Source organism: Aythya ferina (genome assembly GCF_964211825.1).
Source record: "Aythya ferina genome assembly, chromosome: Z".
Lineage (NCBI taxonomy): Eukaryota > Metazoa > Chordata > Aves > Anseriformes > Anatidae > Aythya > Aythya ferina.
The window spans coordinates 12,143,350-12,157,843 of NC_140299.1; the positions used below are offsets into that span (position 1 = coordinate 12,143,350).

A 14,494-nucleotide genomic window follows, 5' to 3' on the forward strand; every position below is an offset into this window, starting at 1 on the left:
GTGGGAAGTCTGTCCCTCAGCACGTTTAACTTACATATTCCCATTTGACTGGGGAATGGTGTGAATTAGAGACACCTGCCTACATTTATTCCTTTGATTTCTAATGAAAAACAAAATGGGAGCTGGTATTATGCCTCTGTTTAAATGCATAATCTGCTTCAACTTGAATAGCACTTAAAAAAAAAAAAAGTGAGACAAACACCTGATTTTGGAGTGTAAGTGTAGGAAAGAACTTTACAAATCAAATTGTGAATGCAGTTAGAGAATGCAATGCTCAGGGAGGGTTGGGGCTCTAGTCTGATAGTAAACCCTGAGAGCTGATAAAAGCAATGATCTTGCCTTATCCAAGTTGCTGTAACATTTCAGCTCATCAGACAAAATTGCAGAACACAGTACCATTGTTGGGGTAAGAAATTATTCAAATGTTACAATTTGAACCAAAGTAAAATGACTAATGTACAGTTCTTGCTAACAGCCAGCAATTACATATATATATATTTTTTGAGAGTGAGGGAGGTAATGAACTTCTTTTTTTTCCCCAAAAGTGGTTATGTAAGAAATGCTGCACCTTATTTCCCCTGCCAGATTTTGCATCTTGCTAAATGACTAATTGGTGTGCTGTGCAATCCTAAAAGCAGCAGGAGGAAAATAAAAGCATTTTTGGAGAGGATGATGACTGGATTAGAGCCCCATATAAAAAATAATGAGTGTAATTAGAACCTTTACAATTAGTGTGCACAGATTTTATTTTTTTTTGTGCTTTTAGTGTGCACAAATTACAGTGCTTCCTTGTAGTAAGGGTAAACACCTTTAGCACTGTTTGAAACCTGCACTTATGTTCTCCTCAGAGTGGTTCCTAGCCCAAATAACTGTGTGAAATCTCACATCGTGGGACTGAGGGTGAGACTTAAACCCTGCATTGTTACCTTTGAGTTAATTATTTTTCTTATTTAAATAAAGTCAAATACTTCATCGCTGTCTGTCTTTACAAATGCTCCTGAGTATTGAGTGTAAGAGGGAAGGTTGTGGTGGCTGTGGGTGTGACCACAGTGGAAGGTGGTCAGGGACTACCCTGCACTGGTCACAGCTGGCTCTGCAACAGTCCCACCACATGCCAAAGCTCAGTTAAGAAGGTGTTTGTGTTGTCTCTGTGAAAACAGCAAATGCTGTGAGACACAGGAACAAGGCCATAGGAGCAAGAGGCACTCCATGGTGGTACCTGTAACACCTCCAGAGTGACAGTAGCCTGGTGGAGGACGTGTGCTGGTGCATAGGAAACAAGTGAGATAGAAAGAACAGCAGAAGAAAAGAGTAAGGAACAAAGAGCAGCAGAATGAAACCACTCTGTTCTAGTGTCACCTGTTGCATTGTTAAAGACAACTGTAGTACTGAACAGTATTTTTACAAAACAGATTAGAGGCATTATTTGAAGTCTGGCTCTGTAAGAGTAGTCTTATGATGCTGACACATTTTATCTTCAAACTATGATTCTTCTTGTCCTGTGTAGATTAGTGCAGAGTCTGGATGGCAAGTATCATGGATTCATTCAATTGCATCTCATGTACAGAAACAAGTTGAGTCTACTTTGCAGCTACTCTTTCCATGTGTCTCTCTAATGCAGTATGAATTACTTCAACAGCGAAGTCAGCATCCTTTTTAGTGATGCACATAGGAGGTTTAATTCTAAATGTCTGAGAAGGAAAAAGAAAAAAAAAAGACATCATTATACTTGTAGGGAAAGAACACAGGTTATAGCAGCCCTTCTAGGTCAGTGCTCACTTTGCCACACTATCTAACCATAGGTATGGAAAAATAATAGAACTGCAGAGCTGGGACCAAGGCCTCTTTGATAAGTGTGCCCCGAACTAGTTGAGCACTAGTTTCTAACTAGTTCTAGCACTAGTTTCAGAAAAGAATCAAATAGCTCCTGCTTGGTTTGTAAACCAGGCAAAATCAGTATAGTTAATTTAACCAGAAGTTCTATACCTGATTGTAGAGTCCTCCTCTTCCAATCAGAACACCCATATCTTTACAATCTTCCCAGATCTCACTGATTTCTTCAGTTGGAAGAGGGTGGCGAGTGTCCTATGGAAAGTGAACATTAAACTTAGATAAATTTATAAAATTCTAGATTTATAAATTCTAAGAAAAAGATGCATATTCCAGTTATTCCAATATATCCCACTCCTATCCCTGTCTGAAAACATCAGTTGCATAATTTAATCTGCTTTCTAAAATGGCTTTATGCAATTAAAGTGCACAAGTCACTGTTTACATAAAGCTTGTGAGATATTTGAAATGCTGGTATGTTCTGGCTCATTTTTAGCCAGAGCAATGCTTTCTCACTCCACTTTTTTAAGTAAAACACTCAGTGGTATTGAAAGGAATTAAGGAATAAAGTAAATGATCAACCTTATCTGTCACCATCTCTATCCCAATCATAAGTCCCTTGCCACGGACATCTCCAACAATCTCAAATTTATCCCGCAGTTTAGCAAGCTCCAGTAGCATATACGTTCCCACATCATCGCTGTTTTTTTGTAGATGATCTTCTTCAATAGCCTGGGTAAAATGATGCACAATGACAATGTTGCAGGACAAGCTTCTAACACATCTGTTTGTTTAATACCCTGTAAGATCAATGACACATCATCCTCTCATGCTCACAGATACTATGTTCCTTCACTACTGTGGTATTTAAAAACCTTCACTACTGTGGTATTTCATTTTTTCCAATCCACTAATAGCATCAGATTAAAACTGAACATAATATTTTGATGCTGCTCCATCCTTTTGCACATTTTACTTGTTATTCCATAATCATATTGCAGTAATTCATGCTCACACACAGTCATAGATGAAAAATACCTGACCATCAGGATTATTTTCAAAATCTTACCCAAAATATTTTAAAACTTTCTCCAGCACCGTAAGTATATAACTTGACAAGGCATACCTATTGGTACTAGGTAGCCTTTTAGGAAACAGCTTGAGTGCTTTAATTAGATTCATCAACACTCATCAGTGCTTTTTAAATGCAATTTTTCATACTCTGCTCTATTCATCAAAGTTCTGACATGCAACCAGCTATCAGCACTGATGTGCACAACTTAATTTACAAACTTAAAGTGTACTTTAATAAAATGCACATAAGAAAAAGAATTACAAAAGTTAAAGTGATACTTTTCCTTTTTTTTTTCCTTAACTCATTTTCTTTCAACTCCATTTGATTTTTTTCCTAACTGACAACCCCTTCAGACTTGCTTCAGATAGGTTCAAAGTAATGTCCAAGATGAAGACTACAAATGACTCCTACTCCTGCTAAAGGGATGAAAATTTTGCAGTAGAACTAATCAGGAACTTGTATTTTTTCCTACACATAAAGTGCCCTGCCTATATATAAATAATACTTTATGTGTTTATACAGTTACAAAATTGTCCACACATAACTTTATAATAAGAACAAATGCAAGCAGTTTTTATCCAGAAAAAGCTTGGAATGCATCAATTCATAACGTTCTCCCTACATCAAGAACTGCAGCTCCAACTACGCAGGCTAAAGGGTTTCCTCCAAATGTATTGAAATGAAGGTTTTGAGCCAAAGAATTTGCAATCTCTAGAAGAGAAAAACAAAACCAAAAACCATTAATTAGTCTTACAGTTGTTTTACATTTGGTAACAGTACTTACCTGTGTTAACTTAAAATATTGCTGTGCTTCTACCCTGATTCTCCAAAGTGACAGACCATAATATTGCCAAAACTACAGTTTAACAGATGCTAAAGACAGACTTTAAAATGGTCACACCTTAAAATAATCTAGTCAGTTGTCTCCTTGGGCCAACATCTACAAATTTTCTTAACCAGACTCAGTGAGTCATTCATACGAATCAAGTAGCTGGCTAACATATTGTCTTCTCTTAGTGCACTGGTTATTAAAACAGAAAATTCAAAGATTTTCAGGATTTCTTACAAGGTATTTCTTTTCAGGATTTCTGTGACAAGGTCATCTCTGTTTCAGTTATGCAATTACCCCATCTAAATAAAGCTTTGCACTGGTACAAGCAGAGCTCTAAGTAAAACCAGTCAGTAATGAGAAACCAATTCATTTACCTCAAAAGACAGCTTGAAACCAAGATCATTAATAAAGCTCAGCTGTTTGAATACACATCTCTCCAGTAAGTAACTATGGTACAGTACATTTTGTATTTGCTCTACTTTAATTCTTATCAGGACAGAACACTTATACCTTTTGTTGTAACAACAGCTGCCATGGGAAAGCCATTACCAATTCCTTTTGCCAAAGTAACAATGTCAGGGACTACACCATGTGTTTGAAATCCCCAGAAATGGCTGCCTGTTCGTCCAAATCCTGTCTGTACCTTTCAAAGGAAAAATCCAGAAAAACCCCCATCACTTTCTCACATTTTACAATATGGCTTCTTTCTCTTTTCATTCAATTTTTGCTGATTTTCATTACACTGCAACCATACCTTGAATCAACTATTGTAGAAAGATCCTTACTCAAGTGGCTTTGTACAAAATATTATTTATTATAATTGGGTTCTTCTTTTGCATGTTACACAGCCAACATCACACCATGTCTTAGGCATGGTGAAATGCACAAATATGCTGCAGCTTCCATTTCAAAATGGAGAGGAAATGCAGCTGCTTACCACATTTCAAAATTGCAGTCCTAGAATTGCTGATTTCTACCACTACAATGCTTGACAGTCGCAGTCACTTTGAAGAGTTCATTAATATTTCAAAATGGCCTTAGGCAAGCAAATTTTATTTATGAAATGTATTTGCAGAGGGACAGCAAAAGAACCCCGTTCTAGAGTTGCCAATGTATGCAAACAACACTTGTAACCGTAAGTGTTATTGTGACAATACCACATCACAGCTGGCATTTATTAGTTGCGTATTTTTGTAAATTTACTCTAGACTTCTTCCAAAACTGGAGGACTCAAGCCTGGTACAAGCCTTACCTATGTCTAAAATTAGTATACCATGCTGCAGAATAAAGGCAGTAAAAACTATGAGGCACCTAAGCTTGGAAAGAGGCACCATGTTAGCCTTAAGTGAAATGCTATGTATTTCACAGCTTATTTTATTTCCAGGGCTTCAAGTTTGCCTTCATGTGGATTCTTTCAAAAAGATTTTCAGAGGTACCCCAAATTCTAGAGTTTTTTGTGAAAAAGCTTACTTCATCTGAAATACAAACACCTCCTCTTTCCCGTACTAGCCCGTATGCTTCCTTTAAGAAACCTTTTGGATACTGAACAGCTCCATTAACACCCTGCCAAGACAAATAAACAAACAAACAAATAAATAATAAAATAAAAATAAAATTTCTTTAGGAACAGAAAATGAAAGAGTGGTTTTACTGGGTGACTATCTTTCTACAGTAAGAAAAAAATACCAGCAGCTCTCAGGTAATAGCAAAACAGTAGTCTTAAATTTCAGTCTTCAGCAGTGAAACTGCTTCTGATAGTTTCTGCTCAGGTCACACGTTCCCATCCCACAGGGCAGTTTGCTGTTCCATTAGCTGTGTTCATACAAATGTCTGTGAGGCCATACTGTAAACTGGACCACTGTGAGATAGAGTGGATTAAAGATAAACTGCCAAAACAAGTACCTTGAAAACCTGCACACTGAGAAATCCATAAACTGTGTTTCATGATAAACGTAAACAGAGAATTCACATCCCTCCTTTAGTAAATTTGGTTTGAATACCGTTTCCTCAGTTTCTGTTCATGTTTCCAGAAATTCTACTCTATACCTTGATTGCAATGGCTTCTTAGACTAAAACATGTGAAGGCTTAGGAAAAAGCAAAAACAGAGCAGCTCCAGTTTTCTCTGGTCACAGTTCTCACATTTTTTTTCTTGCCTTTCCTGGTCTTGAGATATATTCTCCATTCCTCCTATTTAACAACCACATACATATACAGCAGTTCTGTAACTGGGGTGAAACACCAAGAGAATGAATACTGTGGCCAGCTAGAGAGCTCCTAAAAACACAGTGGACAACATGTCTGGGAAGAGGTGGAAAGGAAATTGTGCTAAAGTTTACAGAAATAGTAAATAGAAAAGCACTATGAGATTTGGAAGAAGGTACTGAGATACAAAACAATAGTGCATGCCATACATGCTATCTAAATACAGAAAAAGCAGGTACACTTAATTATGATTCTTTGTTTATCTTTATGAGTAACATTCTAGCTCTGCCAAAATCAGTGACAAAAGCTGAACCTTTAAGAGAGCGCATTCATTCTTCCAAATGTTTAAGGTGTTTAAGTCATAAAATCAATGGACATCCATATTTAGGGTGCAGCTAAAGAGCACCAGATTTGAATATTTCATAATATTTGTGATATCACAACTGAGAAATGCGAAACTACCTACCTGAATTGGTTCACTGATAAATCCAGCTATTGTCTTTGGCACACAAGTGTTCAGAGTATCTTTGAACTGTTCAATGTACTGGTCATTTGCATGACATACACCTGTTTACAGGGAAAATACTTTAAATACAATTTAATTAAAATGACAATAGCAACTTCAAAATATGATAGTGCACATCTACAAGTATTATCCGACTATATGGTAAATATCACCTCTCAAATACATAAAAGTGTCTAAATATCATGAGAGAGTCCCTTATTTTCTCGTAAACCATTTATACCATAAAGACTAACAGTTCTAAAACAGCAAGGCAAAGCTGCCAGACAATGAGATGTTACAAATTATACAGGCTGCAATTGTACAGGATGTAACAATAAGCTGTAGGTTAGAGAGTGTGAAACACCTACATCAACAAAAGGAATAAGCAGATAACTTTTTCAGGGTTCAATTAACATCAGAATAAGACATAAGGAACATTATGTTAGTGCAGATACAAGGCTTCTGGAGGATACAGCTGCATATAAGTGTATACAAATAAAGAACAGAGAAGTTAGTATAGCTAATCCATTCAATGAGGAGGGCAAAGATAAGAAGGAAGTATTTTTTTATGCATGTGAATTAAAACAACAGAGTGCCTCTTGAAACAGTGGGGAAAAATACCATCACTTTTGTTAACTGGAGAGCAGTAGAGGAGCTTTCACACTGTATGTGAATGGATGTTCTGCCTCATAAAGACTTTTTCATATCACTGGCTTCACTTTGTCCTTACTATTTATATTACTCCAAAACAGCGGAAAATATCAATCAACAAATAGTACTTCCAGATGCACTAAGGTTTGAGAACCACAGCTTTTTGAATACCAGAGCTGATCTTGACAAATGCTTGAAATGAAGGCTAGGATTTTCAGGGAAAAAAGAAAAAAAAAAGAAAAAAAAAAAAAAGAAAAAAAAAAAAGAATATGGCATGTTGCCTGCCCATATTTTTTTCTGTGAGAAGCAGATACCCATGATTTCTGCAATATTTTCATTAGTTGCCCTTGCAAACCCTAACTAGAGGTCTACTGAGGAATGCTTACCTTTCTTGAGGAGGTAGAAATAACCTGAGCATATACTTTGCCTTCTACAGCCTCCTATTACTCTCTAATCTAAAAACCAAATAACTTTTCTCATTGACCAACCTTCAGAACAGCTGCATTTTCGAACAGTTTGTACTGGAGAATCTCTACAATTGCTGCCTCCCCATGGACCACGAAAAACATCTGGTAACATTGTCTGTCAAGCATAAGAGAAATAGCTACAGATTTGGTAACATCGTTCTAGGAGATGTGTTAATCATACCCAGTAATGACTCTAATTAAAAAAAAAAAAAAAAAAAGAAAAAAAAAGAGAGAGAAAGGCGGTTAGAGACAAAGGGCAAATCTAGTTCCAGTGACTTTTCCAAAGAACACTTGTGGAATAATAGCAGGCTTCTCCCACAAGGATATCCCTGTAGTAGCGACTCAACTGATGACTTCCTTTCTTCTGATATTTAAGTTTTGAAGTTAGTCAGCAGTTAAGGTTATCTAAGATTAATGGCAACATTTTCAGAGTTGCTGGTAGTGCTTCAATAATCCAAAGCATGTTAAAACCTGCAAAATACAGGAAGGCAGGCAGATATCACAGCAGAGTAGTAGCTACACTGCAGGAATAGCTACACTGCAGTTTGGTTAGTAACTATAAAGAACTTTGAAGATAGAAATTTGCTAACCATCAAAATGTTCAAATAAAGTGCTAGTTCATTAGATTGTTAAAAAAAATAAATTAAAATCTCACTGTTGAACAGCCAAAGCCATTGGCAACACCATGCTTATAAGGACCAATAGATGTCAATCCCAGTGCGTAAGGGCTTCCTCCATGGTATGCTCCTCTGTGCAAACAGACAAAGCACAAGCACATCACTCATTTCCAAAAAGAGACTGTGGCAGTATTAGTTCTGAGAAGGCATGCCTCTGAGATATAAATTATTGGGAAAAGCGTGTGCTGCTACGCTCAAAACAATATTCCTACTGCCTTTTTTTTTTTTTTGCTTTGGTCTTGGAAAGTCCATGACTGTCCATCTGCATTGGTTTCCTGTGATTTCATATGCTGTAATTGTTCACAAGGAGAAGCGAATGAGGACTGGAATTGACAGCAATTCAGACAGGTTTTATGCAAGCGCTTCACAAAGTTCTGCTGCAGCACCTGAGCCCCACAGAACGAACATCTCTATTCTTTGAATCATGGGAACTGCTGCTCTCTCAAACAGATGCTGCCAATCATTAAACTACGTGGTGGTTTGTTGATAGTTTTATAAGCAAACCAGAAGTTCGTTAAGAAGAATATACAAGCTAGGTGGATGCCCAATGTTCCATTGAACAGAATGGCAGAAAAATACAGCTCCATATAACAAGGCCTTTTATTCTAATATCTGTGGCTGCCTTGGATGCAAAGTAAAGAGAAGAATTGCTTACACTGGTTCTTACATAGCTCTCACCCCTGCACCACCTCTGTAGTTAAGCCAGAAGAGCTGTTAGTGTAGCTGTGCAGTGAACTGTGGTTCAGGGATCTGGCAGAAAAATAAGGCAGCAAAACAAACAAAACCAAAAAACCTTTCCTCCGGATAATTTTCAGCCAGACCAGTTCCCTGCTGTGGTTCACTGCACCGCTGTTCCGGAGGTGCCCCCATGAAGTGGAGCACTGCAGGGGTGGAACAAAGGAAGAGAGCAGTAGTTGCTGAAGCCTGCTCTGACCCTGAACGAAGGTCCACTGAAGCACAGCCTGAACATAAAGACTAGATCTTTTTACAAAGTCAGAAAAGCAGAAATTACACATTGTGCCTTCTCTGCAGAAAAGTCCTAGTACACTGCATCAAATTTTGAACTCCTGTTTTAATTTTCTTTGTTCGACAGGGTGTCCTCAGCAGGTCTGCAGTTACTTCTTGTTTTAGGCATATAGAGACTCATCACACACACAGTGGGTTTGATATCGACCATACCACCATTACCTGAAAGAGATGATGTCGAAGTTACGAGTATATAGCCTTGCCATGAACATCGCCAAGTCATTGGCTTCTGACCCACTGTTGGTTAGATAAACCACCTGTGGAAGAACACTTAGGATTAGTACAGTGCACGGCCACCACCTATTTATATGTCACTTTATAACAGTATGAGGAATCACTTTTCACTGCCACTAAGTGACCTTTCTGCAGTAAATTTAGTGGTATCCATAGACTACGGATGGGAACAAAGATCATCATGACACCAGATAGTACAGAAGATTTTTAAGACATGCAGTCTTCAGGTTTTCCGTCTCACTTCTAAGATGGAACAATGATTCAAAGAAAAATAGAAGTGTTTGGGTCAAACTGAGCATGACTAACTGAATAACCTTCAGACCAGTAAAATTGGCTGCAAAATACCCTTCTGTGTTAGTTACAAGGAGCGCAACACAGAGAAATAACAGTGGAAAACAAGACGTTGCTTATTGGGTTCCACTGAGAATTAAGGGGGATATTCAGCAATCTAAGATTTGAAAACAGCTCAAATCCTACCGTCACTGCTTTTAAATTTAATTTTCAGAAGTGACTGAGACAGTCACTCCCCTGCTTAAGCTATGCAGATGCCTTACATTTACATTTACTTTAGCAATTTCTTCCATTTTTTTAAGACTGCAATAGCTTCATACACTTCTGGTAACCAAGTCTCTTTTTATGACCACTTTCTTTTACCTGAAGAAACACAGTACTTTTCTTACTGTTTCTGTGCATACGGCACATGACATTTTGACATTTATATGGTTTACTTACTTAAATGTCAGTAAAGCTCACTACATAAAATACTGTCAAATACTTTTCACTCTTAATTTTTGTGAGATCAAGAAAGTTAGGGCTGACTACATATAAGAGTAGTTAAAAACGTCTCAGTTCCTTCAGTCATTTTTCTCCAGTCAACACTCCTTAACAGTGTTGACTGAAGAGAGAGAGCCAAGCAGAAGAGGAGCCTGTGTCATTATGCTTGTCTGTACCTAAATCAAAGAAAAGGCCTTGAGGGTCATCACACTCTCTTTAGCTGACAGTCTCTGGAGAGGTTTTTCTTGCTGCAGATGTTGTGGCTCTCATTTATGTATGTAATAAATATTTTCATTCAATAAACAGACACAAGCTTTCCCCATCCCTGCTCCTGTCAGAAGTGAAGTACCTTAAGTGGATCTGGAAGAAGCAAAGTTAGCTTCTCAGCATATTCCTGGATTGATGGGTGCATGTAAATATTGGTAGTATGCCAAAGGCGAGCAAGCTGTTTCTGGATAGCCATAGTAACCTTCCTGCAGGCAGAACAAGGAGAGACACAGGGACTTCATTCAGTGTATGCGTATAAATCCACGCAACCCCCCGCCTCTGTTACTAATGCTGAAAATACAGACACTGCTCCATTTGCCCAATGGATGAGCAAATAGATCAAATGAATGAATTCTTCAAAACATAGTGGGAAATGACCTTAATATATAAGGCATGAAAATCCAGTGAATTACGTTCTGTTTTTTTGGCTAACTGTGTCACAGATTAAGAAAGAACAAAACTATCAGCAGCATCTCTTCTTGTATTTTGTAGTGTAAATCAAACACACTTACGGATGACAGTGACCAACACTGACAGTAACGATTCCAGCAAAGAGATCAAGATATCTTCGTCCTTCATAATCAAACAACCACTGCATATATCCTTGATGCAGCAACAAAGGCTTCTTGTAAAATGTTCTCAGTGCCGGAGAAACATTTTGTTCACGAATCTTCAACATACGTTCATATGAATAGGACTGGCAGGAATAAAAAAGTCAGTATCTGTTCATGCTTTCTAAAGATCCAGACTAATGGAACAGCTCTAGTTCACAGAACACAGGTTTTAACAAATTCTGGCACATAGAGCGCTCTGCAAAACAACCTTTTGAAACAAGACTGCTGTTCTGCATTTATTTTTTCCTGGAAGTCTTCCAAATCAACAATTTAGCCTTAATTACAGAAATGCCACACAAATGCATCTATAGGTTATACTGTGGTTCTAACAAACAAGCAAATAGCAGAAGTCCTATTCAATGGACAAACTTCACAGCAGATGAGCCGATGAGCCTATCACTCAGATCTCATAGTGGAGTCTTACTTAAATTCAGGTGGAGGATATATTACTTACTTGGTATTTTTCAGGTACAAAGTTGCAAGGAGGCATTTTTGCTTGTACAGAGACAGTGCTTTTCCATTTCTGCTGCCTAAAGGCAACTACAAAATAGAAACAGAACTATCAAACGTGTACCAAAGTGCACATCTGAAAGCATTTCGCAATAAGCTTGTTCACAGGAAATAAAAGCTACAGACAAGGAAAATACTTTGAGGGCTTTCCTTTGGGGAAAACAAAATACTTAAGAACTGTTTGCAGAAAGGCAAAACACATGTTGCTTTGTTTTGACAGAGAAAAACTTAGAAAAATCATTTTCTGACACAAGACCAGAGACAAGGCAATGACACAGGTCCAAGGTCCATGCAGGAGATGGGGACAGGGACAGGACTGGTGGCGAGGCTGCACACCCCCGTGGCATGGCTGAGGCAGGGACATGGACATGGGTGGAGGTCCTGGGGGGCTCGGGGCTGCTCAAGGGGTGCTCAGGGCCCCTACAGCTCTCGTCCCCACCTTCCACCCTCACTTCAAAATCCTGAAGTCACCGTGCCGTCCTATCTTCAGCTTAACTCAAAGTATAATTAAGCTGGCATCAGAGAACGTTATCATTCTTCCACATCCCTAACAATCGTTCTCCTTCTGCATCACTAATGTCATCAGAGGAGAACTATGTCCTTTATTTTTCAGTGCTTTAGGTTTCACACGCTTCCTAAAACACATCAGATGAATGAAAAATCAAGTTTCCCAAAACGGACCAGACACACTGCCACTGCCTTGAACGAATTAAAGACCCACGAGTGTCCAGACTCAACAAACGTGAATTAAAGCCCTAGGGTCTTGGACCCAGCTCTGCCTGTCGATCTCCTCCAGCGGGATCTGTCCACATCTCCCACCCGCAAACACGGCTCTACGAGGATAAATCCGGGCGTTTCGGGGAGAATCGCTGCCCCCAGCCCCTAAGTGTCCCAGCCGGCCCAGGGCTCGCAGAGCTCCGCTGCAAAAACGCCTTTCTGCGGGCAGCCCCCGGCGAGGCGACCCCTAGGGCAGGGGAAGAACCGCCTCAGCCCTTCGCTGCCCCGGCTTAATGCCGCCACCCTGTCCCTGTCCCCGTCCCTGTCCCTGTCCCTGTCCCTGTCCCTGTCCCTGTCCCTCGGGGGCTCGCTCTGCTCTGCCTCGGCTCCCGGCGCTGCCCTTACCGCTGCCGAGCCGGTGGCCACCCCCCTGCCTCAGCGCCGCCATGCCGCCCGCCATGCACCGGCCTGAGGGGCCCCGGGCAGTGGGGCCGCTGCCCTCGCCCCGCCCCGGCCGCCGAGGGCTCGTCCCGCAGCTGTGGGGAGGGACAGCGGGGCCAGGCGGCTCGCGAGGGACAATAAAGGTGTTTTTTTGTTTGTTTGTGTGGTGGTTTGGGGCAGCTGAGCGCCACCACAAGCGCTCTCTCGCTCCCCATCCTTAAAGGGAAAGGGGGGAGGAAATACAATGAATGGAAAGGGCTCAAGGGTTGAGATTAGAACAGGGAAATCACTCAACAGTGATCATCACAGGCAAAACAGACTCAGCATAGGAATATTAATGTAATTTATTGCCTATCACTAACAAGGTAGAGCAGTGAGAAACTAAAAACACAACAAAAACACCTTCCCTCATTCATTGTCTTCCACCTTCCTCCCTCCCCCCCGAGTGGCACAGAGGAATGGGGAAAGGGGGCTGCAGTCAGTCCCTGACGCTTCGTCTCCGCCGCTCCTTCGCGGTCACTCTCTGCCCCTGCTCCACGTGGGGTCCCTCAGCCAGCAGCTCTCCAAGACCTGCTCCCACACAGCTCCATCCCACGGGGTCCATCGCCCAGGAGCAAGCTGCTCCAGCACAGGGCCCCACAGGTGGGCAGCAGCTCCCCCCAGACTCTTGCTCCTGTGTGGGCTCCTCTCCACGGGCTGCAGCGTGGAGATCTGCTCCATGTGGGACCCATGGGCTGCAGGGGGACAGCCTGCTCCACCAGGGGCCTCTCCACAGGCCGCAGGGGATCTGCTGCTGTGTGCCTGGAGCACCTCCTGCGCTCCCGCTGCACTCACCTGGGGGGGCTGCAGGGCTGAGTCTCACGCCTCTCTTCCCGCTGCTGCTGTGCAGTGGGTCTTCCTTCCCTTCCCTTCCCTTCCCTTCCCTTCCCTTCCCTTCCCTTCCCTTCCCTTCCCTTCCCTTCCCTTCCCTTCCCTTCCCTTCCCTTCCCTTCCCTTCCCTTCCCTTCCCTTCCCTTCCCTTCCCTTCCCTTCCCTTCCCTTCCCTTCCCTTCCCTTCCCTTCCCTTCCCTTCCCTTCCCTTCCCTTCCCTTCCCTTCCCTTCCCTTCCCTTCCCTTCCCTTCCCTTCCCTTCCCTTCCCTTCCCTGCCCTTCCCTTCCCTGCCCTTCCCTCCCCTCCCCTCCCCTCCCCTCCCCTCCCCTCCCCTCCCCTCCCCTCCCCTCCCATGTCAAATTGCACTTGACCTAGGCAAAAATGAGTATGGGGAAAAATCAGAACAGGTGTAATTAGGGAAAAATATGAACCAGAATGAGATATTATCTGTAATCTGGGTGATAAAGAGAATTTATCTGTAAAATATTATCTGGGTAATAAAGAGATATTGAAATATATTGTTGGAAGGAGAGGGATAACTGACTGAAGACCAATTTCTTTGCTCTCTACAACTCCATTAAAGGAAGTTGTGAGGAGCTGGGGTTCAGCCTCTTCTCACAGGTGACTATGGCCTCTAGTTGAGCCAGGGGAGGTTCAGGTTGGAAATTAGGAGAACTTTCTTCTCAGAATGAGTGGTCAGGCATTGGAATGGGTTGCCCAGAGAGGTGGTGGCATCACCATCCCTGGGGTGTTCAGGGAAAGGTTGGGTGTGGTGCTTAGGGACATGGTTTAGTGGGTGA

At 41.2% G+C, this 14,494-nt stretch overlaps 1 protein-coding gene across 1 annotated transcript; it reads right to left on the bottom strand.

Moving 5' to 3' along the window:
* Positions 1-1,350: 1,350 nt before the first annotated feature.
* AGXT2 (alanine--glyoxylate aminotransferase 2) lies at positions 1,351-12,897 on the bottom strand. Its single transcript, XM_084503983.1, has 14 exons — positions 12,788-12,897; positions 11,610-11,695; positions 11,054-11,238; positions 10,624-10,747; positions 9,429-9,523; positions 8,219-8,312; positions 7,585-7,678; positions 6,407-6,507; positions 5,208-5,300; positions 4,248-4,380; positions 3,528-3,616; positions 2,413-2,562; positions 1,987-2,085; positions 1,351-1,691 (listed from the first exon to the last, which is right to left on the bottom strand). The coding sequence occupies exons 1-14, from the start codon at positions 12,840-12,842 to the stop codon at positions 1,581-1,583; spliced, it is 1,509 nt and encodes a 502-aa protein (XP_084360109.1). The 5' UTR covers positions 12,843-12,897; the 3' UTR covers positions 1,351-1,580.
* Between the last annotated feature and the right edge of the window lie 1,597 nt (positions 12,898-14,494).

Bases quoted from the DNA above. Each gene is read 5' to 3' on its own strand.
- AGXT2 (XM_084503983.1), bottom strand. From the start codon at position 12,842: ATGGCGGGCGGCATGGCGGCGCTGAGGCAGGGGGGTGGCCACCGGCTC. The intron at 10,748-11,053 runs GTAAGTGTGTTT...TTCTGCCTGCAG, and splicing joins AGTGTTGGTCACTGTCATCC to GAAGGTTACTATGGCTATCC. The intron at 6,508-7,584 runs GTTGGTCAATGA...CCCTGTAAACAG, and splicing joins AAAATGCAGCTGTTCTGAAG to GTGTATGTCATGCAAATGAC.